Genomic DNA, 25,504 nt, shown 5'->3' on the forward strand with positions numbered 1-25,504 from the left:
TATACTTTGTAAATTGCGATATGCTTGATGCGATGAGTGAGTGAGCGCGCGCGCGCGTATAAGGATGGAAAAGAGTGTGAGAGAGGTGAACTTGGATGACAATGCAAAGAGTTTGATAGCATAAACGACGCTATGGACGGAACGGTTGAAAAGCCAAATAAAGATTTCCGAATGAGTTTTGTAGTTCATCATTCACCGCATTCACAGGAAAACGAGTTACTTTGTTGCTGGCGATTTTTTTGTCACCGTTTTCTTCACAATATTGGAGTACCGAGTTGATGGCAGTTTGTAAATAAATATATAATACTTTAAAGTGGAAAATCTATAGATATATGCGAACAGCAGCAGCCACTTCATCGAATATTCCTTGGCAATTGGGTAAACATATAAAATTGGATTTTGAGTCCTTGCAATACAGATAAACGGGAATTGATCGAATGGCTTTAATACGTTCGATAAAAACGTTGGATTTTGAATAAATTCAATTCGATAAGGAAAAATGTAATTTCAGTAAAAATGATTCTATTTAAATCCAACCGAATTATCTTCCCTTTCAATATCACCCAAAATATTTGTCTAAAATAATCCAAGCGCAAATATTTTTCATATGAAGTGAAGAGCAAAAAAAACGAAGCAAGAGAAAGAGGAGACACTCTTGGATTGAGTGATAAATAAAGGAATAATGTGCAAGATCTGCGCTTACTGATTGCAATTGATTTTTGTTGCATGCATGCATGCATCCTCTCCATGTGCTGCACATACAAAACGCTGAACATTTTGGGTGCTCTCAATTTTATCGCTGGGAATTTTTGCATATACGATTCCTTACCGTTCCGAATTTAAAACGTAATCTCGACCATTTTAAGATTACTCCTTGTGTGCACACGAACAAGCTTCGTATTTTCCAAATGTCTCTCAAAACCCAAACTCAACGGGACAGGGTGAGTATTATTGTGTTTTTGCATCTCTGGTGGAAATATATATTTGAAAAATGGGATATTTAAAACGGAATGTTAGACTTCTTTCGAAATCAATTGGCCTTTTGTTGGAAATGCTCAATCAAGTGGCAGCTGTGTGTGAGCGGGCTTCGACTCATATCGAAACAAATGAAGGAAAAATACACATACACAACCTGATCACCCTATTCAATCTGCATAAAATGCATAAAGATACAGTTTATCCACCAGAGGGTTGAGCTTTTTCTTATCTGCTCACGGAACAGCAGCAAACCGAAAATAGTGTTGCAAATTCAAAACAAGTATAGTGAAGCCGGGGCTACCGAACTAGGTATATGTGTGCATTGCATATAGACAGAGAGAGAGAAGGAGCTTTCTTTTGGTTATTGGGAGAATATCGCATGTAGCCACTTTCTCCGTACCAAACAAGTTCAAAAGAAAAACAACGGAAAATGTAGAGGAATGAATTAAATGCCCGGTGGAGTGAGTTTAAAATGCCTGCATCATATACCTACGTATGCGACATGACTTTCAGCCGTATCGGTTATCTTTCGCCAGCACGAACAATTGTAAGCATTATCTCTCGTATGTTTAAGCAATTCTTTTATTCGGTTACATTTCTTCTCGTTTTGTTCTTGAATGCAAAAAATGTTGGAAAAAAATCAACTATTTTTTTCGCTCTCTTTTGTTTGCTTATCCCTCGGCGTTTCGTGTGCACAATCTTTGCTTTCGTAACCGTTCCGGTTTTCTACATTCAAAGTGACATTTGTGGAGGAAAGAAAAATTCAAGAAACTGATCTATGCATCAAAATTGGAATGTTTACCACGAAAAGAAGCAACTACGACAATTTAATGAATATCCAAGAGATGGATCGCGTCTTCTACATTCTGATTGAAAATAAAATAGCTATAGGCCAGTAACTGGTCGTCAGTTTTTATGATGTAGCCGAACATATTTAGTGTCATGAAGAAATTTTCAAGAATATAAAGTAAAAATTGAAGACTGATGCCTCCAATCGTGAGTCGTTTGATTTGTGTTCGGAGAATTTTGAAGAAATTCCAAAAGACATAGAGCCGTGTCAACTCCTTGATTACATGATACATGATCGAGGCGCTTTCGTTCAGTTATTTTTATTAGATTCCAATTGGTTTATCAATGGAGCACACATTGCTGACTCAGTGGACATTTTATACGGGCTTATGCTGATAAATAGATCAAACGGCTCATTCACATGAACGGGATGTGTATCAATGTGTCGATAATGCACGTACATATATCAATATCCACACAGAAATCGCATGATACGGTGTAATTTTTTGACACAAAAAAAAGAATAGAATTTCTACAGCAAAGGGCAGATGGTTCTGTGTATATGTGTGTGAGAGCTGGTGCTCGCTCATGGGCAACGAGCAGCACAAACAAACCGTACAAGCATATATTTATAGTTAATAATAAATAGACAACAATGGAATAGTGTGGAAGCTAGTATGAGACTATGGGGCCAATCGAACGTTGAAAGAACAACGGCGAAAAATCGCAATAGAACCATACACACCAGCCAGTACATACATATACACACCAAATATTTTGTACATAAAAAGTCTTATCTGCAACCCGCAGCTACTGAAAACGTTATCGTTGAATTCCACCTACATACAATGGGGTGACATCAAATAAATAAAACCGAGAGAATAGAGTGAAGACTCACACTTGTACATCCACACACATACACACGTAGAAGTTTGAAAAATATTCCGCTTGCTTCTTTGCCTCTTCCATGCAACGATATTCGAAAGCTTCCCGCGCTGTCTGTCCATTATGGACGAGCTCCTGTTTACAATACAATCAATTCATGGATAATTCTTGACACTATCGAAAAAAACCGAAGCACATCCAAGTGCAAAAATGAATGATGTCGGTGTGACGACCGAACGATGGATACTTTAAACTGACGAAGAGCATTCGACACCCAAAAAAACTGTGATTTGAACAACTTTGATACGACTGTCATGGAATCGCCATGAAAATCAAATGGGATTGGATAATGGAACCATTTTTGATGATTCAAAATTGAAATGAAAATTGCGATCTTGCCAATTCTTTTCGACAACAACAACAAAATGTCCGTTGTGAAAAGCGAACACGATTTTTGTGCGAATACTAGATGGAAATACGTTGATCGCGATGAGAGTCCAGAAATCAGTTCTCAATCGAATTTTGTACGCGCAACGCCCATTCCGGCGAAGGTGCGACAGAGATGGAAGTGATTCGTTGTTGCTTCTGCTATTGCTGAACGGTGTAAGAAATGCACTACCTGGTGATCTAGATAAAAGCAATTCAGCACAGTACAATACAAAGGGAACCGATTGCGAATCGGCTATATATATGCAGTCGTAACTAGGTGCATGGCTCGAATCCGAAATGTACGTATCCATTTCGATATTTGACTCTTTTTTCGCTCAATTTTGTTTCTGTTTTGTTCTTGTTTTGTTGCACTGCCGATCGGTGTGACCATGTTGTTGTTTCTGCAACTGATTGTACATGTTGTTCTTCTTATTCCGTCCTGTATGTGTAGCAAAACCTCAAGTTTCCACGTGAAAATTTGCCATTGCACTCACGAAAGTACAAATAGAATAGCAAATGGCAAAGGAAATTTCAGTGTTTGGACCATCGTCGGGTGTTGTGTTGCATTGCTACAGTGCTAAATCGCACTATTTTGATCTCTACCGTTTCTTCTTTTTGTGTTTCAACATACAAATAAAAGTGAAAGATTTTAACATTTTGATAATGTTCTTGAAACAAACGATTGAAAATTGATATCTGTTCGGTGCTTGGCGGTAATAAATATCTCACGAATAATTTTTTTTTTTCATTCGCCGAATCACTCGTTTGCTCGTTGTTGTTTTTTTTTTTCGTTCGTTCTTCCTTTTGTTATCGAAATGGTGAGTATCCGCGCGATTTGAAGAGAGAGAGAGAGAGAGAGAGAACCATGTGCAATGTGCATTTATACAATGGATTTTGTTTTCGAACGCACTTTTCTCGCTCTTGTGTGTTCGATGTGTCTTGGGCAGGTAAGCGACAGAGTGCAATACCATGGCAACCATCAGGCAATAAGTAAAAAAAAATTGCAGTGAAAAACGGCAACACTCACACACATATTTGTGCAACACACAACGGTGAAATCGCAAGACAGAATCAGAGATATAACCACACGGTCGTTCCAACAGCGACCAACACTACAGAAATTAAAAGGAATAAAATGTAAAAAACAATAAAAAAAAACACTACATATATATAACGAAAAGTGTTTTTCGCTTTAAGTTTAACGCTGCTGCACAGCGCGTCTCTCTTTCGCGCTGCTGCAAATGTGTGTTTTGCCGTTTTTCGTTCTAGTTAAACCTTTTGTTACTGAGCTATAGATTTCAGTAGTGATGAAGCATATATATACATATAAGAGGAGCTCTAAGTGTGCAATCGTGATGAGAATACGTTCGAAACGACGGCAAACAACCGCAGAAGAGAAAAAAAAAACACACACACGAGAGAACTGAAATCGAATTTATCGCAAACGGCACAAACGTAAAACGCGAACGAGATCGCATAAACTCACATCATCACACTACACTATGGGCGCATGTGAGGGCCATGATACCAATCCAAGAAGTCCAAACTTAATTTAGGCAATGGATAAAATACGAGCAAATATCCAAGTGAAGAGAGAGAAAAAAAAGCGCAGCACAACCGTTCTTGCTTTGTTTAATAAAAAGTACTGATTAGCGATTCGATTACGAGTTCACCAAAAAAAACAACACTTCGATTGTGCAGAATAATTCCGTTGAGGAATTAAAAAAAAACGTACCAAAATAATAATGTAACAAAGTAAAAGAAAAAAAGCCTTACACACAAAGGAGATAATCAGCAGTCAGTATGTATATTGCAAGTGGCTGTGCAAAAAAAATGCATTGTACCACCACCGAATGCACAAATCCATTCTGAGTCGCAAGAACGAATGCCGTAACGGCAACGATAACGATCGATTTTAAATAAAGCGAAGAAAAAAAAGAAAAGAAAACCAAACGAAATTAATAACGTTGGCTGCTTTTTTATCGCTTTTTTATTCGTTCGAACATTTTATGTGTCACGTTAGAATTCCAGCAACTGATAAAATTTCAACAAAATTGGGATCTTGCTAATTTTTGGACAATTTCACGACCTTTTACGAATTGCGTAATCATTGTTTATGGAATTAGTTCACATCAGTTGTATGTGATCATGTGATTTATTGCATTTGCAATTCCTTTTTTTCCCGAGTAACACATAGACGCACTAAATGCACTTCTCTTTTTCTCTACAGATAAGTGTTGGATTTATTTACATTTTTCTATACCCATGTTTACGTGGGTATCCACAATTGTTATTTTTTTCCACATGCTCTCCAACTTTCTAACAAACAGCAACGTGCTTTATTATTGCGTCGTTCGTATTTTTTTTCATTGCGATTGCCACTTCCAATATGGACATAATAAATATTATGACAAATGTGTACGTATCATTTTCTCTATGATACATGGTACTTAATGCGCCGTTGGTCATAGAATGCACACCAGATCACGCGATAAATAGTGTACGAATTAGCAAACGGAAAAACATATTCATCGTCACACAAATACACACAGACACAAGCCACAAATTCACATACAATCAAAATACGTGCGGTGTTCGAATCAACAGAAGAAAAAAACTCTTGGTTTTCTATGCGGGCACTGTTCTTCTTTCCTTGATAAGAAAGTGGAAAAGATGAAACATTACGATAGAAAAGTTCAAACCCACATACAGTTGTCATTTTAACAGCGCTCTCACACACACATCGTGGACGAAGGAAAAAAACCGAACAAATTCACTCTTCTTATTGATGATTCATGTTCGACGAAGAAAAAAAATCCAAGGAGATATTCGCTGTTGGATGCCCACAATATTAACACTCATGATGTCTTACGAAAATTTCACACAGACACGAGAAAAAAAAATTACGACAAAAAATATGATTTATAACAAACAATCGCAACTATAGGTGCTTCCATAAAAATTAATTCGATATAAGGTAATTTCAACAAATTTATAAGAATTTAAAAAATAATAAAGACAGACTTACCTTGTTGCAAGATTGCCATGTTTCGTACTGGATTTTCGCTTTCGTCTGTTGATAAAAAGAAGAGAGTAAAATTTGAATTTAGAAAAAAAAACTCCATAGCAACAATCAAATCTACAATTAAATTAGAGTTCATAAGAATCAGAGACCTTTTACGCAATAAACCGACTAAAAATCAATGTGAAATCCGTCATTTTTAATTATCCGAATGGATTCTATTTTTTGAATTAGCAACAAGAAAAGCGGTTAAATTTGACGCGAAGCAAGAAAAACAAACTACGAAAATCTAATCCTGTAATCTGAAAGTAATGTTGGGAAAATGTTATACGCATATTTCGTAACAATGAACACAATGGACGTCAATTTATAATCAAATTTGGCGCTTCGAAACGTTCAATCATTTTAATGGCTTTTTGACTGTACATAAGATACAGTGTAGTCGTCGCACACTGTTACGGACGCTGTCGCTGTTGCTGTTTGCATTGGTTTTGATTTTTATCATGATCAAAGATTTTATCGCACATAAAATATATATGTAGAGAGAGAGAGAGGGAGGGAGAGAGACGAAGAGCAGGGACGAAGCGCACCATTTGTAAATACGTGAAAAGTTACTAGAATCCAAAATTTATGAAATGAATGTAGAAGTTTTATTGTAGCCAGCATACGTGCAAGCGCATGCCTTTCGATCGATTAAGCGGAAAACGAATGGAATGATAAAATGGGAAAACGACTCGCAAGATAAAAAAAAAGCATAGCACATTCGTCGCAAGGGAACAAAAACTGAGGAAATAAGGAAGGTGTCCTTATCGATCAGAATCATTTCGAGAGAGGGAGAGAGTGAAGGGATGGTGGAGCGAAGAGAAAAGGACGTTATTTTTAAGCAGATAATGCTGTCATTGGAGGTATCTCATTGAACATCAGAAGTTGTTGTTGTTTTCATGTGGATGGTGTGTCATTTTTGGACGCCAGTTCAATGGAAGTCAGAAGAAAGCAGTAGAGAGAGAGAGAGAGAGAGAGAGAGAGTTCATTACTTCTGAACGATGTTGAGGCGTGTATACAAAAACACCTAACAGTAGGTACCCATTGTGTCAATGGTATAAACTTACAAAACAACACAGAAAACTTTTTTTTTCTTCATTGTGAGGTTTTAATTCTAGTTTGTCGTTCCTCGTCGACGGGATCCAATGAAGTCACTGACGGCAATGTCGCATCAAACACATTTTCCTCCCCATCCCAAAACATATTTCGTCTACTAGTCTTATCGGGAGCATTTTTTTTGAAAAACATTATCTCACTCAAAGATTTATTTCTTATCAGTTGCTTGTGCTTCATTTACAACAAGCAAATGGAATGTAATACGGCATTGCGAAGAATGAAAAAAAGAAACAACACAACAAACGTAACACACTCACACAGCGAGCGAGCGAGCATACAGAAAGCGAAATGGAAACGGAACTTTTCGCCGATGTGATGGTTTTATCTATTCCAACGTTCGTTAAAATGTTTTATAATGCGTGTATGGGTTTGCATGTGTCTTTTTTCTTTGCTTGTTATATTTCGTGTGCTGTGCACATTTTTCTCTCTCTTTCAGTCTAATTCAAGTTTGTCGGTTCGTTATGTTATCAGCAAGAACCAGCAGACACTATTATGTATATCGGGCATGCATTTGCGTTTGTGTGTACGGTGTGTGTGTGTGTGAACAGTACACTGTACATGAATCGATGATGAGTAAGGGTAGGAGAGATCAAGCGCATGTTATCAATCGGTCCGATCAACAATGGTATTTTCTCTCTTGCTCTTTGGGCTGATATGTGTTTGTGTCTGTGCCCGTGTGTCTATGTTTGTGTATATCGATGTGTATGTGTATGCCGGTCGTTCCTATCTATCGGAGCATACATCCAAACAAATGAACGTGGTGCCATACAAACTTGGTGTTCGTGTACTATGCATGCATTTAATGCTGACATGATATATTATATTTCTGTCATACAGATTTACAAACGATAAGCGATAACATTGGCACTGGAGCACATGTAGCCTCAGACATATACATCGGATGCACCGTATACACCATCATCACAAACGTCACCACTGCCACACCAGGAACAACTTATTTATTTTAGAAAATCGAATTTTCGGATTTTCTTCTTCATATTTTTTATTCACTTTTCATAGTTCGAATTACTATTGAAGAAAATGGGCTGCTCTAATTGAAAATTATCCGATAATTTATTTTATTGTGTCGGGTCGATTTTGATGGCCACATTCCAGAACTGATGCTGCTGCTCTTGATGAATCACTGAACATTTCTTATTAACTTATTATCGAGCTGTATGCGTTTTCGAATCTCGAACAAAAGGACACACGTACAAAAACGCCAAATGAATGGATAGAGAATAGCGTTTGCATCAATGAAGTTTTTGAATCACCAACATCAGAACGATTTTTTTATTTTCAGTGTGTAATGCTCTTATCTACTTGCAGTCAAGCCCTTCTCCTGTGCTATCTGGTGCACTTGGCTGCGTGTTTTTGTGTTGATTCAAATAACACACAACAAATAGAATATTTTATCTTCATTCAGCATTCAAACATTCTGTGTGCGATCGTGCAATCGTTTTTGTTGTACTTCAACGCTGGCGAGAGAGCGAGAGCGCTCGGTGGCGGTGGTGGTCGTGGTGGTAGCGGTGATGATGAAAGCATGCAAGTACATAGCAACGGTTCACGCTACACCATCGAGTGGCACAGTCGGTGCAGCAGCAGCAGCAGCAATGTGCGCTCTTCCACCCTTATCGTACTATTTCCGAACGATGGTAAGTGCGATAAGAATCCGAAAAGTTAGCGTTTGCAACGGCGTCGACTATTCACAATTGCTAAGTTCATGAAAAATGTGTGCTAAACTGTTTATACCGGTTAAATTATGTATGAGTGTGGGTACAGTCGGTGCGACAACGAACATTAAATTACCTTTTCATTGAAATGCACAAACACAAACGCAGAGGAAATCGTCGCTATTTTTTTTTCTTTTCGTTTTTTGTTGTTTTTATTTCATTCGGTCCATTATAAATGGAATTTTTCATTTATCGCATAATCTTTTATTTGCTCTCTGGCGATACGAGCACATTGATTGATCATTTTTCTCTCTGTCTCTCTCTTCCATACTCGCCCTTGTGTTTGTTCGTTCGTTCGCTCCGTTTTTTTTTTGCTACGGATTTATATTGGAAGCAATGCTGCTTCACAAAACTAATAGATTCAATGCTAAGATAACGAAAGATAAAAATATTGGGTTTTCAGTTCCCAAACGTAATATCAATGTGACGCATACTGATACGTATGCCGTAATATATATGTTTAAAACAATGCTGAAAATGTCGAACATGACTTTTTGTTTGTGTCTCTCTCTCTCCCTGTGTGCGATTGTGCATGTGTTTGTGTGTGAAAAGTGCTCAAATGCACAGCAAATCATCAATCGATGCTTTGAAAAGTGATTTTAATCTATTGTCTGACGGTTTGGTTGTTCGGGTTGAACAACTCACACACATACACAACGAAATGTGTCGCCGGCTGTAGCATTCACCAATGCTGAACTCTCACACTATCTTAACCATACCAAAGTCAATCTGCATTCGATTTGGTTACTTCTGCGAATCCGAATGCTGCCATATTCACGTTAAATTGTTTCAAAACAACTTATTTACATATATCGCGGAACGGATTCGTGCAAAGCAAGCCGGCTACACTACTATGGGTGCAAATATCTCTTCGGCTGGTGGAAAAATGAAGGAGCGAGATGCATTGTGTATAATGTAATCGTGTATTCAGTAGCTGAGCTGCCAATGAAGTAGTAAAGAGCAGCAAAACCATGACAGAATTTCTGCATGACGAGAAAAAAACAAAATATAATGTGTATAACCGTGGAGAGAGAGAGAGAGAGAGAGAGAGAGCGAGAGATTGAAACGCATACACTCGCCGAGCAGAAATCAGTTTAAAATGGTTAGAGTTATGGCGCTATTATTGCGATCGTGCGGAAGACTGATAATATTTACGTTTCCCCGAAATCTTTTGCTGTTGCATTTGATGAAAATACATGCGGAGAACACACAGAAAAACGGAATCGCGCACAGCATCAAAATGCATACCATACATCTCCCAATATAATAATATGCCCCGGAAAATGGGAATCGCTATGAGTGTATGTGAGCGCGCGCGGTGCGGGTGAACTAGCTAGCGAACACTAGCTCAACATCGGGAACAACACACAAGAAATTTTTCGTTGAGCTTTTCAAAATGTTTATCATCAAAATGTTTATCATCAAAATGTTTGTACTTTTGCTCGTTGCATTTTGTTTATCTCATAAGTAAAATTTCGTAAAACATGCTACATGGTAGCATGGCTGCATGGATTCATATGATTATAAATAAATATTTACAAAAGTTCATTTAGGCCCCCGAGGAGGAAGTGGCATAAGAAGTCGTGACAATGTATTTATTTGATTTTATTTCAATTCGACGCGCACTCGCTGGTGTTCAAATGCAACGCCGAACGCGCGCGCGCGCACTTCGACGCATTAATAATAATGGGTTTGAAATGTGTTTTTTGTTTTCTTGACTTCGGTCATATCGCTCGCTCGCTCGTTCGTTCTTATTCTTCAGCGATGCGTGCTGAACCCGTTTATAAATCTTTCCAAGTCTCTTGTTTCGCTTATCAACTATAAAAATGATTTTTCGCATTGATTTATTTTATTTAAAGTTAATTATGTAAGAAGATATGGTTGTGCTCATATATTTGCATACTTTCAGGCATCTAAAATTCATACTGGGATGAAGCAACAAAAATGCGCGCCAAATAAACAACAACAATAACAACAACAAGGCAACGGCAGTCAGATAGCTGTATCATCAGTCACCACTCAGCAGAGTGTGTGTGTCTGTGCATGGGTGTGCTATATGTTCACGATTATCGCATTTGGGATGCCATTAATGCGCGTTGAACGGGTTCGCTTTTTTTGTGCTTCCATTTCGTTGGTTATGTGTTACGCGCGCGGTTGTTCTCCTTTTATTCTCATCAAATCTGATAAAAATCAAATGGTAAAAATCTATTTTTCATTGAAGTTGTGCGAGAGGACGTAGGAGCTATGCGTTGCACTGTAAATCATTTAAGAAATTGTTATTCACTGAATATGATTCATAAATTTCTCAAGATGATGTCGATTGCAAACGATCCGAACGCATTGTACTACAGTGCACAATGGAATGGCATCATATTTTGTTTATCAATAAACAACATTTAGTTTAACAACCTGAAAAATATAGTTATTGTTTCTTGTGCTGTCTTCACACACCAAACTTGCAAATATATTCAGATATTCTAATTGATCGAATCAACGAGCCTATAACGACTAACTGCTATTGATTTGGAAATCAGATTCATGAAAAAGAAATGGGAAATCATAAAACGAATCCTGGCCCGAACAATCAGCCAGCCGACGAAGAATCAACTTTATGCTGAATAATAACACGAAGAAGTGTTATCATCAACATCATTGTTGTTGCATTACGACAGCTGCCGTTGAATGGATTTTCCACAAATGAAAAACTTTGCATTTGCACTGTACTGATAAACGCGGTTAAAATAGCTCGAATATCTCTTTTTTTGCATGTTATCACATTTTTCCACATTGTGCCTTCTCTTCAATCACAAAGGACTAGATGATGTTGGACGTCGGTTGATGGAACGAACACACATGAATTTGTGTGTATCAGTGTGTGCGGTGGTTGATGAATCCTGATTTCAAATACGATGGATATTCATTTTTTTGTTTTTTTTTGCTCTCTCTCTCTCTCTCTCTCTCTCTCTCTCTCTCTCTCCGTGGTCTCTGCATGTGTCATTATTTCGTAAGCGTATTCACACTGTGCGAGATTGGAGAGACAAGCAACGTGAAAGCATTTGTAAGTGTATCCGGTGATAAAATCAAAACGAATAAAGATGAACGCTTATATTTTCGCATTTTTCTCTGTTGCCAATTGAATATTTGAAATTGCACTTAATTTTTTGAACACAAAGCAAACGCCATATCGTGCCAGACGATAAAATTCATCTCTTTTACCGTTCGGCGTATTTGTATTAGCAAACATTTCCGATTTCGTCTGCGGTGTATATATGTGAAAATCAAAATCGAGTAATGCCAAACACCGAACAAAAGACTGTCAATTGAAAAATATGATTATTGTGTCAAAAATTGTGCCCGATAAAGGATGGTGTAGTAGATGTTTAATAATATGCATACAGACGCACACAGACACATCATCATACGAGTGAAACGCTGCGAAGTGGATTTAAAAGTGCTTACACTTGTATTCGAATAAAGTCACATGAATGAATGCACAATCTCTCATTTCATCTAACATTCAATTGCACGAAACGATACAAGTATTCATTACAAACGACACCACTCTCTCTCTCTCTCTCCCAATTTGTGTATGAAAAGAAGGGCAACACGATGGGAGGATGGAACACAGAGAAACACACTCATACATCGCAGAGGAATTGTAAAGTTTAAACCATTGTGTGGTTTGTGTAATAATCCACAATGCTGCAAAAATTCTGTTAAAACAAAACATGTTTGCGAAGAGTATTTGTTTGAAACACAATCAAGTTTTTCTGTCCCTTGTTCGAGCGCAAGAGAGAGAGGAAGAGAGAGAAAGAGAGCATTTAGCACAAGCTATCACCATCGTCGCCACTTTCATTGGTTGTATCATTTCTTCACTGTGTGTGCCTCTCCGGTTGCCGTTTGCTTCTAATTTATTGGGATTGGAATCTGCATATTGTGTGATTTTTTGGGCAACACATGTGAGAAAATGTCAGATTCCCCGTTTGTGATACGAAGCGAGCCCATGTCGAACGAAACGTATAAAATTGAATATAAATCTCCATCTTCCGATCGATGTGGGGAGAGGAAAAAAAAAAAGAAAACATCCAACCAAATGCTGACTGACGATCGTTTAACAATAAAATCTACTTCGTAAACACATTGTAGACATGAGTAAATGAAAGCAAAATCATTGTGCTACTGCCGCTGTTGCTGCACACTTTGATTGGGAAATTGAATAAAACATTTTCGTTCGTTTGACATGAGTCGCATTTCATCCCCGTACCGTATTCCTGACATATCTTTGTTTGTCTCTCTCTCGCCCTCTCTCTCGCTCTCTCTGCGTGCATATACTGTCGAGCCGAAATAATGATCGTTTATAGATGCGTTTCCGAGATATTTTCATGTACTCTGCACTCTTTTTCTTGTGCATTGCAATGCGAGCGCATTCAAATTACATTTGACCATGTCTGACTGTGTGTTGGTGGTGCTGGTCCTGGTGCAGCAGCGATGCCAGAAATCTCATTTTCAAAACTACCCTTTTTCAATTCATTTATTCAGTCGCTCGTTCGTTCATTCAAACATCATTATTATCATCGACACTCGACGGCGGTGACTCACTCATTTCGAACAGTGCCAGTAGGAATTCGATTGCCCATTCTGGTTTCAATGCAAGTGTGTACATGTTCTCTGTGATCTGAGCGAGCAAGCGAGAGTGTGTGTTTATGTGTGGCATTGCTGCTGGCAGTTTAGCATAAATGCTCGACACGACAACCAACATGCATCCATTCAATAGACTTGAAATGGTTTTCGATAGCTGGAGATACAGCAGATACAGCGTGGCCCAAATGAGATACGTTGCATATTTTTGCATATATACATATAGCGTGAGTGTGTGTGGTATTGGAAGCAGAAATATTTCGAATGTGTCAACTTGAGCGCACAAACCAATGTTATTTCACCGGCAAAATGCGATAGGCATGAAGACGGTGACTGGGTATGTATATGTGTGTGTGTGTGTGTATATCAATTGAAAATAGAGAGATGAGGCATTGAAACTGTTTTATGACTATTGTTGCTACAACACGTCTACTTATGTCCGATCGAATACCGATACTGTACAACTCAACTCATATTCGAATTCCATATCCAATGCGCTTATTATCCTCTCCTCGAGTATACATACTGTGTTTGTACTACACCATTGTATGTCCCATGCAACGGATGGCTTCTGTTTGCGTTGTATGCGCCACATACGAATTTAGAAATAACACTTTATTTCTAGTTCATCGCATTTTTCCCTCTCTCTCTTTTAGCTCTATCAGAAAGAATGAAAGCGATAATGAAAGGCAGGCACATCGACGAGTTCAATGGAACAATGTTCAGAGTAATGTACACCAATTGAATGTTTTGCTTTTTTCCCTCTTTTCTTTTGATTAACGGTGAAACAAATGCTTGCATCATCATTCATCTCGCCTTTTTTCACTCGGTTCAGAGTCGCCGATGTCATTGCAAGTTTTATTAAAATCAAAAATGGAAAACATTTGGCATCATTATGTTTCGATACAAATGTATCATGTTCGCCATTGTTCTTCGTTTGTCGTGTTGACCATTTCGCATCAATGTCTCTATCCTAAGACACAATTGACAGCGTTTGTTTAACCTACGCTTCCCAGCAACATTTCCATTGATGGCTTATCAACACCAGAATAAGTTTGTATTGCAATTTCAATTAGAAAAGAGACACCATTCTGTCGCAGTGCCATGCAACCAAGTGGGTTTCTTTGCATTTCATTCAGCAAAAAATATACCGTGTGTCTGTCATTATGGATCTAACAGCAAATCCATTTACATATTTTATAAATTCCTCTCAATTTCAGAATTTATCACGTGTGCACCTCAACGGGCCTTCGATTGAGTTGTAGAAAACCTTCAGAAAATATTTGAAATGTGTAGAACAGTTGTTACAATGTTTTAAAAACGAGCAAAAATCGAACGCGCGCGCACGCGGCCACATGTTGTTAATTGCATTTATAAGTACCCGGTTCCCCGCTCAAAATCGTTACGCCGCCAATGAATGTGTATTATGTACACTGTGTGCATGATAATACCGGCCTGACTATGAGATATGAATAAGCGATAATATTTGTGTTATTTGTTTCTTTTTCGCATTTCAGAGGCGACCATAAGCGCTGAAGAAATCGAATCGAATCATGATGAGAAGAGAAAAAATACAATGTGCAGAAAACCAGATATGGGCGGTGCTAGCTGTTTGTACACCGCATCCAATGAGATGACGCTAAATCAAAGAACTTTAAATAACACGATCTGCTGTGGTATTTTACGGTATTGTTGTTGCTTTTATAGTTTCGTCTCACCAACGACTGCTCATATGGGCAAAACGAGACGCGATAGCGAGTAAAATAAGATAGATTCGATTATATGGTGTGTGTGTGTTCGTTTTTTTCCCGGTTATTCTCTCCGTTCATAAGAAGACGTATGTACAGAAAAAAACCAGTTGCGCGCCACTCACATCTCGATGTTAATTTCGGACGTGTGTAGGAAAAATGAAGTTGTGCTTGATTTGGTTGGCGCACACCGTTGATAAATGGTCTGAATGAAATTCATGGTCTCGAAATAGATCAAACATACACACATCGGGGCATTGAATAAGGTGTGTGGATGCCGTCGTCGTCGTCGTCGAAAATTTGATATCCCAAAATGCACGCATCTGTGCGCATTTGCAAAAAGTCGTACGTAATGAATTCGTTGAACGATGACGATCGGAAATTAGCTTCTCAAAATTTCGATTTAACCGCTCGATTAGTGACGAGTTTTCGCAGCGAAAAAAGAAGTTTGATTTTGACCACATGACTCGGTACTATTTTCTTGTTGTTGCGAAACGAATGCGTGTTTCGCTTGAAAATTAGCAGTTGGCCGTTGGATTTTTGCATAGTGGAATGAAAGTTGATGAACACTTCGGTTCGTTATTTTAATTTATGTAACACTTGATGAGCGACGACAAAAAGTCTGTTAAAAAAAACTATTCCACTTCAAAAAGAATGAAGCCCACTTGTTGTTCACTCATTCAATGTACATTTATTTTAGTTATTGTTCGAATCACTTGAATAAATAGATCAAAAAGTGCATTCATTCGTGACGCAAAGTCTTTGTTCGTCATCGAGCAAATTTTATCATTTTTAGACAAGCATTTGTTCCTCTTTTTTTCCAACGTCGGAATCAAAGCATGTCACATCGTGTGATCGGTGTTGAAAAGGAGTGACAGAGAATGTCGTGTTTTTGCTTGAGTGCAGTGCAGAAATGGTGTGGTTGTTCAAAGTGTTTGCATTTTCGGTGTCTTGCACAAATTATCAACAAACTATTCAATGCTTTTGTTAAGCAATTTTAATTTGTTGGTGACATTTCATTCAACATGAAAACTACAAATATGCATGGCATACGGCACACAACACAGTTATAATCAAAATGGGAAAAAGACGAACGAAAATGATATTCGTTTGAATTCGACCGAAAAAAAGAAACAAACAGAAGTGTGATTCAAATCTTGATATGATTTATACAAGGCGAAAATACATATTCATAATATTTGTATTGAATCAGACCATACGGAGGACGGAGAGTCATTGAGACGTGCGAGAGGGAACGGGACGTGTGACTAAGTGAGCACATTTTTCATATAAGTTCCCAAAAAATTATAATTTATTCAGAACATTGTTTGTAATTTCCTTTTATGTGACGATGACGGTAACGAGAGAATGAATGAAGAAACGGAAAAAAAAGAACTGAAGAGTCAACGGAAAAGGGTTGACTGTAACGGATGACAATGGTTCGCATTCGGAATAACTAAACTCATATTAACTCATAGATTTTTGGTGAATGAGTTTGAATACTTCGGTCGATGCACACTTTCGATTAAAATATAGCCGAAAGTGTTTGGTTAATCGACAAAGAAAAATCACATCGCTTGTATTGTCAGCACATAGCAACTCGGAATAGACGTATTTCAAAGCGAAGAATATGAAGATTTATGTTTATTTTGGGCAGCTGAAATATTGACTAAAAAAACAAGTAATCTGAATCATGATTTGAATTGGATTTACATCGAATATATATGATGTTGAACAATATTTCACATCTTCCGCGTACGGTTCTCGAGATTTAATACGAAATGGCCATTAAAAAGTGATACATTTTAGCAAAAATCATTCGATAAATGTCACATCTGCTGACATGAGATATTAATGGGCAGCCAATTTGATTTCAAGAATTCAAAGATTTCATATGACGATCTATGGCATTTTTGCAGACCATTTTATGAGGTTTTATGTGTGTTCCACTTTATACAACATTTACATCTTTATTAGCACCGCATTGTGTTCTTTTAGTATAAATCACGTTTTTGTGTCTCCATCACCATCAAAAGGAGAGAGGGGGGAGGAGAGAGAGAGCAAATAAATGCAACAAACGTCGTCAATTTCACGTCCGTTTTTTCGAGAAATTTATGCATTGGCGTTCCACGAGCCATGAATAAGTTTACGTTATTTTGTTATTGTCGCAAAACAATAAATAAGACTTCCGAATGGTTGTTGACGACAACGTCGAAACGGTAGATGGTGTGTTTTCTGCAATTGAGTTGTTACAATATTATATTTTGAAACATTTTCGATTTGACTTTATTGACACTCTAGCTCATATATAGTTCAGGGCAATCTAAATGAAACACACCATTTGAAAAGTGACTTTTTGTTACGGCTTTTAAACACACTCAAATGCCACTGAAACAAAACACACATATACTGATTTCCACATCAACGGTTAGTTTTTCCAACCGATCCAATGACATAAAACATATCCTCTTACGAAAAGGAAATGTTCTGGGCTTGTTTATGACAACAGCAATGCGTTTTCCTTTTTTTGCTTGATGTCTTTTATTGTATTGTTCTAACAATGCAACCACAAAAACTGGTAGCAATCGTTGCAGTGGCAAAATGAGGGAAAGAATAATTATGACCATAAAAATGCATAAATTTGAACTTCCGTACATAAAACATTCGCAAACCGTGTGCGATTATTGTGATTTTTTTGTTGCTCCGACAACAAATACACACGTATGTTCGTTTCTCGATTTTTGTTTTTCAATTTTACCGCAAAAATACAACATCCTAATGAGAAAAGAAGAAGACGAAGAAGAAAAAGAAGAAAAACCCATCTCGATTCGTGTAAAATTGAAAAAATCCCATTAATAATAATAAAATTTAATTAAAATAAGCGTTTATTTGGCTTAAAACCCATAAATATTGGGTAATTTCTGTCATTTGGATTATTTCCACAGCAACAACAGCAAGCACTAATGGAAGAAAAAGTTCACATTTCCAGCACACGAAAGAAAAATGGTGCGAGAAGAAAACATAAGTCACAATTTAAATAAATTTGCTGTGGGCGTTGATAGTTGCGACTAGTATGAGTGTTGTAGCTAGTGATTTTCTGTTTGGTTTTTAGTTTCGGTTCGGTTTGGGTTTTTTTTGTATAAAAATCACAGTAAAGATTTCCAGGGAAACAAAAATCCGCACCGCGTAGTGATTTGGGCACTTGGATTTACATTTGATTTAAACTGCAAGCAACAGCAATTCAAGCGCGTGAAATCCACGACTAATAATACTTATTTCACTTTTTCACCTTCTTTTATTCGTTCGTGCATTTCCATTGCGGGGAGCGCGCGCGCACGCTGTCGCTTGCACTCTTTCTTCTCTCTGCTGCTCTGTGGTTTGTCTTTGATTATTATTGTTTCTCTGTTTGTTGCCATTTTAGTTGTCTCTTATCTGCCAGGCACACACACACACACTGCAACACACATACACCAATTGTTCGAATTGCCGTTCAATTTAGCTGTTGAGTGCACGTTGTGTTGATGCTAAATGTTTCTTATTTGCTGCTTGATCATTTCGGTGCTTTTTTCCATTATTCTTACTCTGTGCCACTTTTTTTTAGTGTTTTTCGTATACATTATGGAAGAATACGATTAAAATGAAAGATTTCGTTGAAATTCGAATTTAAATCGCACTGTTGATGTATTGCCACGATAAAGCTTACTTAAGCAAAAGACAACACAACGAGAGAGAGGACGAAGCGAGACGGATCGAGGGAGAGAAAAGGAGAAACAAACGGCAAAAGAGTAATATACACATGCCTTTATCATTTATTCATTTTGTTTAAATGAGTAAAAGGAACGAGGAATCGAATTACGGAGAAGAGCGAAAACAGCATTCACGATAAGTAAGACATAGAAATTGGAAGGAAAAATGCGACGAAAAATTGGCCGATATGATGCAAATTTCAGACGCATATTGGGGAGGTTTGCAGCATTTCAGTTTTAATGAAAAAAGAAATATTGAAGTTTTAGCAAATGATTTATGCAATTAACGTTGGATTGTGTTATCCTTGTGACAGAAACTGTCATTTCATTTCGATTTTCGTGTTATCAAGATCGTTTTTTTTTGCTCGTGCTTCAGCCGTGCAATTTAAACTTATCGACTTTTCTTGGAAAGTTTCCATACCGATATCTTTGCATCAGTTGAAAATAAGTCCCTAACTACACCCACCGGTTTCAGTTGCTCGAACACTTTACGACTTTGTATGCTAATTCAAAGCCCGTCAAGTCAATTGGAAGTCAACACTTTCAATATGATATCAACTCCCTCTGCTACTCTCTCAAGCCAGTTTGTTGTAGGCTCAAATAAACTGCCAAATGATGAATCGATTCGTTTGCAGCAATTCACAGAAGACAGACAAAAAATTGCATCGAGCGAGAGAGACAGAATGGAATCAGGTAAATTGCATCAAGTAAGAGGTGTTTTCCATTTCACACTTTGCAATTGCTCATGTTCACTTCATTCTCGCATTGAATAGAAATTTTGTTTTTTGAGGCATTTGTTGAATATTTTCCCCTGATATTCGCTTGCTCATTTTGGATCGGACTGTTCTTTTTGCCATGTTTTACAAATCGTTTTGTTTCGAGATCGATCGTGTTGGGTCAAAGGTGGTTACAAATTTCTTAAGTTGCTAGTTACAACAACACGCTTGTGTGCTGTGGTGCGCGCGATATGGCCCTGTGAGAGCGCGGCGCAGCTTGCTTGCGGTCAGTCTATCGTTTGGCATCGGGATATATGCATGTTAGATGCTTAATTACGAATATTGTTAGCACATTTAAATAGCTTCAGCTAATTTTCTGTGGTATTTTTCGCGCGCGCGATTCACTATTGCGATACTGTGCGCTGCACTCTCGGTGTACGTTTGTTTTTTTTTTATTCCTTCACCGTTTTTTTCTCCATTGCGCACACTGCAACTAAAGAAAACAATCGCAGAACTCAAAGAACATCGAACATGATGAGATGATGTCTTACAATCGGCTGCTTTTCTCTGCTTTGTTTCGCTGTTGTGGTGTTTTTTTTCTTTTCTTCTTCGTTGTGTTTTTTTCTCTCCTCCTTATTTTGATTCGTGCTCAAATCTGATCGCACCAAACATTCCACAACATCCGAGTGTAAAATCTTCACGCTAACACTTAAAATTCACCGCATCCAAGGATTCTAGTTGATGATATTGCTGCGAATCTTTTCTCACTCGATGAATTCGTGTTGAAGTAAACAGCGACATGCACTTTTATCCATACCATGATTTGCTTCTATTTTTTTCTCTCTGCTGTATCCCGCGCTTTGGTTCATTTTCTTCGCGCAATTTTCTCGGCTTGTTTAATGAAAGGAGAGATCTTATTTATTGATTCCCATTGAACACCCATTGGGAGTACAGGGAAATAAGTTGTGAGTCTTAAGATACGAACTTTTTTTTGTTGTTGTTCGGTTCTCTCGTGTCTTTTTGGTATATATGTATGCATTGGTATAACTGAAGGTGTTAAGATACAGTTTTGCGATTTGAAATATGACTGTGTGCAAAGCTAATTCGCCCATAGACGTGGCAAAAAACAAATCCAATTTTATTCCTAATCAAACGTCAAATCAAAAATACTCAAGCAAAAGTGTGATTTGTGCAGCTGTCTTTCGTTATATTGTTTATTCGTGAATTTTTCGTCTCTGAAATGATTCGGACCAACATATTTCCCTAATGATGTATGTTTGCCAACAGAAAATTAAGCCGAATCATATCTCGTTTTTCTATCGCCACTCTATTTCTTTTATTGTTTTTAGGTAATTCAGAACGAGTTATAAAAATCGTGCTGGTTTTTATTGTTATAGTTATCACTCTAGTGATTCGGCCAATCTAGTGATTTATATTATCTCGGCCAAATGAAATTTTTGCGATTTCAGCCATTTTTTTTGCTTTGTTTCGCCAAAAAAAAATTATTGGTATCTAATAAACCACCTTCTTGCATAAATCGAGTTAAATTGGGTTCCATAGGACGCGTGAATTGCAATAAAAAACAATTTGCATAATTTCTTCCCAACGATACGCACGCATGATTTCTGTAAAATACCCAAGTCACAAACACAACACTTAATAATCAACGTGCGCAGTGTGCACTCCAACATCGTTGGCTGCACATACGAACGAACGATCAAGAGTAATTTGTTGTTGTCCATGTTCGAACATAAGCAGTAGGTAGACTTGTTTGTACGGGCGTTCACAGTTCGTTAACAGCCAATAAAATTATTACCTCGGTTGCCGATCTCCTTTTCGGTCTTAATAATGTGTTAATATGATCGCTGTTAATAAATAATAAGAAACAACATGTATTTAATGTGTATACATACTCACTCGGGCCGATCGATGGTCGCATACGTGATTCATCAATATACGTAAAACGAAGCGTTGAAATTTTTGAAATGAACCGATAATTGTGCGAAAAATGCAAATAGACATACATCGATTAGTTTTCGTTCGTGTTACGATTCGAAAATGTTTCTTTTTTTTTCAAAATGAAACATGCTTGACAAGATGCCGATGCTCAAAAGCACACACAAACAAAACATCAAGGACATTTGAATGTAATTTTACTTCATTTTATATCGAAATTGAATCATATAAATTCGTACCATTCTCGGTACAGGCATTTTGTTCGGATGGCATGCATTTTAAACATACAACATTGTTTCGATAACAAACGAAATGAGAGAGAGAGAAAAATTGAGCTGCATATTTTTCACGCCGGTGGTATAAGCCGCACTGTGACGATCACATACGAATTTATTGAATACAAAACAAGAGCCATACAATTCACATTCATGTAGTTATATGCGAACGCCGCTGCCGCCGCCGTCGTCGTCGTCGCTGCCACAGTCTCTCTTGTACTCTCCGGGCTGCCAGTTGAAATGCATATGAGAAAAAAACAACGACACACACGCATATCTCGTATGCGATAAACCACACTAACATCAATGACTGGCTCATACGTACACAACGTATAAGCCTTGCCATCAGCGAGCGCGCTCGCGCGCACAGAGAGAGAGAGAAATCTGTACGACTATACACGAGGATATAACATGAATTTCGGAGTTAAGAACTTTTCATATCTTCATATCATAATGGAAATAGAGACTGTAAGACTGGCATGCAGATAACACATGTACGGTACAAATTCAATAATGTTGTGTTGATACAGGGTGCATCGGTATGGCATATGGCAGGCCACTTCACCGAACGTTGTCGTCATCGTCATTGTCGGGTGTGTTGCATCGATCTCTCTCTTGCCTCGATCAGTGTATTGCATCTTAAAAAGCGAGCAATAAAATCATGGAATTCCGATTTATTGACTTTTGATCACCTTCTGTTCCGTTTTGTACACTTCTTGTGTTTTCGATTCGTAAGTTTTAACATTGTTTTCTCCTTTTTTTCGCCGTATTCATGACGCGCGCACGAGATAAAACTCACAGTCGGCATATATTAAAGCCAAGAACCATATAATAAGAGCCCAAACAAATGAAGCAAATGATTGAAAATGAACATTTGGAAACGAAAAATAAAAGGAAACGAGAATTGAAATAAAATGAAATATCGAATCGTGTGTGTATACAAATGATCGTTGGTGACTTGTGATTTTGCGACTGGACGCAATGACCATTTTTTTCGGTTGGCCCCTGTACAAAATTTTTCATCTGCTTGAGCGAAAAGCGAACGAGATGTTGCTTTTTTTATATTAAGTACACCGAGATGAAGAATCTGCTTGATGCCTTCATCCGTGTGTGCACTGCGTGCTTGTGTTTTAAGCGTAAGTCTGTGCGCTCATATCGTACGTAGCCATTTACACAGAAAGTTCAACAAACAAAAACGACTGACAGAGAGAGAATAAAATAACAACAACAGCAACGGCAACAGCAGAGAAAAAAAAACACACATCAACCCATCATGCCCATATTATATTTGGTCCAGTATTTGCCAGACACGAGATAAAATTCTACAGATTAGCTGAGTGCAGTTCAAGAGATAACACTCATTCCGCCTATCATAATGAAAAACCAAAAATTACGTTGAAATATTACTGTACACTCCGTGCACACAAACAACAGCAGCACCAGCAATAGCACCGGCATAATCGTCACAAGGCACCAGCGCATGTGTTTCGCCGCTGTACAAGTGCATATATCATTTTGTACAAGAAAACTTTTATTGTGTATGTAAAATTGTATGATAAGTACAAATCGGATACATTCATTTGCTCTCCCTCTCTCTTCAATCATTTGACTACTCATACTGTGTGTATTGGGTTGAACAACAATCATCGAAATGAAATGCGATGAATCTATGAGCTCATAGATTTCGGTGTGCTCCTGCTCATACACACACTTTTGACATATTCGTAAGCCGCATTGTGTGCGTGTTTGTCTGCCGACAAAAGCGCTTGAAGAATCGTCTCTTTTTGTTCCTTTTCTGTTTTTATTTTCGATTAAAATACAAACACATGCCAATGATTGGATTTATATCTTCATCTCGAGATATTTTAAGAGCGAACAATGTTCCAAAAATGACAAACATTTTAGAGTGGCTCACAGAGTGTTCCATTCAAAAAAAAAATTCATTCATCATCCAGTGGGAGCGATACTCTTTTAAGAATATTCTTTATTATTACAAACTAGATAGATATGAAGCTTGTCTGTGACTTATACGCTATCGGAAAAATGGTAACGAATTACGCAGTGTTCAAAGTACGAAGAAAAATTTTTGTCAACCGAAGACTTCTGTTATTTGTGTTGGAACCAATCGTCGTGAACTCAATTTGCACAATCGAAATTTCCCGATGGTTTTTTTGTGCATTATTCATTGGTTGTTTTCGAAAGAGACATTTTTTTGTGTGTTGCTGTTGCGCCAAGTGATAATGATATTTTATTTGTTCACTACACAATATCAACGATCATTTGGTTTATCAGCATCAAAGCCGGGTTTTTTTTCTGTTCAGTTCAGTCCATTTTTTCTTTCTTTCTCTCTCTCTCCGTGTTCTTTTCTCCGGGCTCTTCTACACATTTGTTCGATTCGAATGGAATTTTATCCGCACACAATTTGATTAAGTGAAGATGACTAGTGCCATATCATGCTGAAAAACGTAATGTTTTAACTCCATTAACTAGAGGCATACCGAAAGAAGTTCCTTTTTTACGGTGTCGTTTTGTAAATGTATCAAGGCGACGGCGCAACAACCGTTTGATGATTCGTTTGTTGTTGTTGATGTTGTTTGGTAAATCGTGTGCGACTTACGATATGAATCATCCTTAAATTTCCGTTACATCTGAAATATACCATGCATAAGACACACGGGGTTGGAAGAGTAAGCACTTAAAATGTCTTCGTGTGGTTTAGATTAAACCATTGCAGCATCCCTTTTTTTTCAACGTTTCCATATATTCAACTGATAAACAGTTTTGAGATCTGTTGAACGGCGTTGAATGAAAAGAAGAACGCTCATTATTATCGTTGAAAATAATAAACGCGCTTATCGCATTCCATGGAAAACAAAACATTAAACCGGGAGACATACGCAATTATAAAATCAAGTCTTTTTTTTATTCTTACTTCCATCCACCACACAATACACACACTATTATCAAAATCAGAATTTATTTATAAAATGTTTTTGAAGCGATTTCACATTGCGCGCCATTCGTAGATTGAATGCGAATAAAATCTCTGAAAGCCGAACGGCTATAGATGACACCGAACACACAAACAAAACAAAAGCAAAAAAAACAGACGAATCCGTTCATATTCATCCGATGAGCGGAAATGGATCAAGATTTCTCGAAGCCAATTGTGGATGATGATAAGACTTGCCGAGCAGTCAGCATTTCTGGTATGAAGCATCGTCAAGATAACGGAAAAAGAGTTGAAACTGCATCCAAACAGCCAGCCAGCCAGCCTGCGCACTCATTCACCTCGATTTGGATCGGACTGATAGAGTGTGCGCTGCACTGCAATGCATTTTAAATGCGATTTGTATATCAGTTCAAGGAACTAGTTATCTATCTTTAGCTTAATTATAGTTTTTCGATGATGAGTGTCTCGAGCAAATGAC

General features: G+C 37.7%; 1 protein-coding gene across 2 annotated transcripts in view; it reads right to left on the minus strand.

Moving 5' to 3' along the window:
• Positions 1-25,504, minus strand: part of LOC129567981 (zinc finger protein ush) — a 48,601-nt gene that overhangs the window by 16,138 nt on the left and 6,959 nt on the right. For both annotated transcript variants that reach the window (XM_055445425.1, XM_055445426.1), the window contains exon 2: positions 6,110-6,154. In XM_055445425.1, the coding sequence (XP_055301400.1) occupies positions 6,110-6,154 (45 nt within the window). The remainder of the gene's footprint in view (positions 1-6,109; positions 6,155-25,504) is intronic.

This window comes from Sitodiplosis mosellana, unplaced genomic scaffold (assembly GCF_009176505.1).
Source record: "Sitodiplosis mosellana isolate CC-2019 unplaced genomic scaffold, AAFC_SMos_1.0 Smas_scaffold_14, whole genome shotgun sequence".
NCBI lineage: Eukaryota > Metazoa > Arthropoda > Insecta > Diptera > Cecidomyiidae > Sitodiplosis > Sitodiplosis mosellana.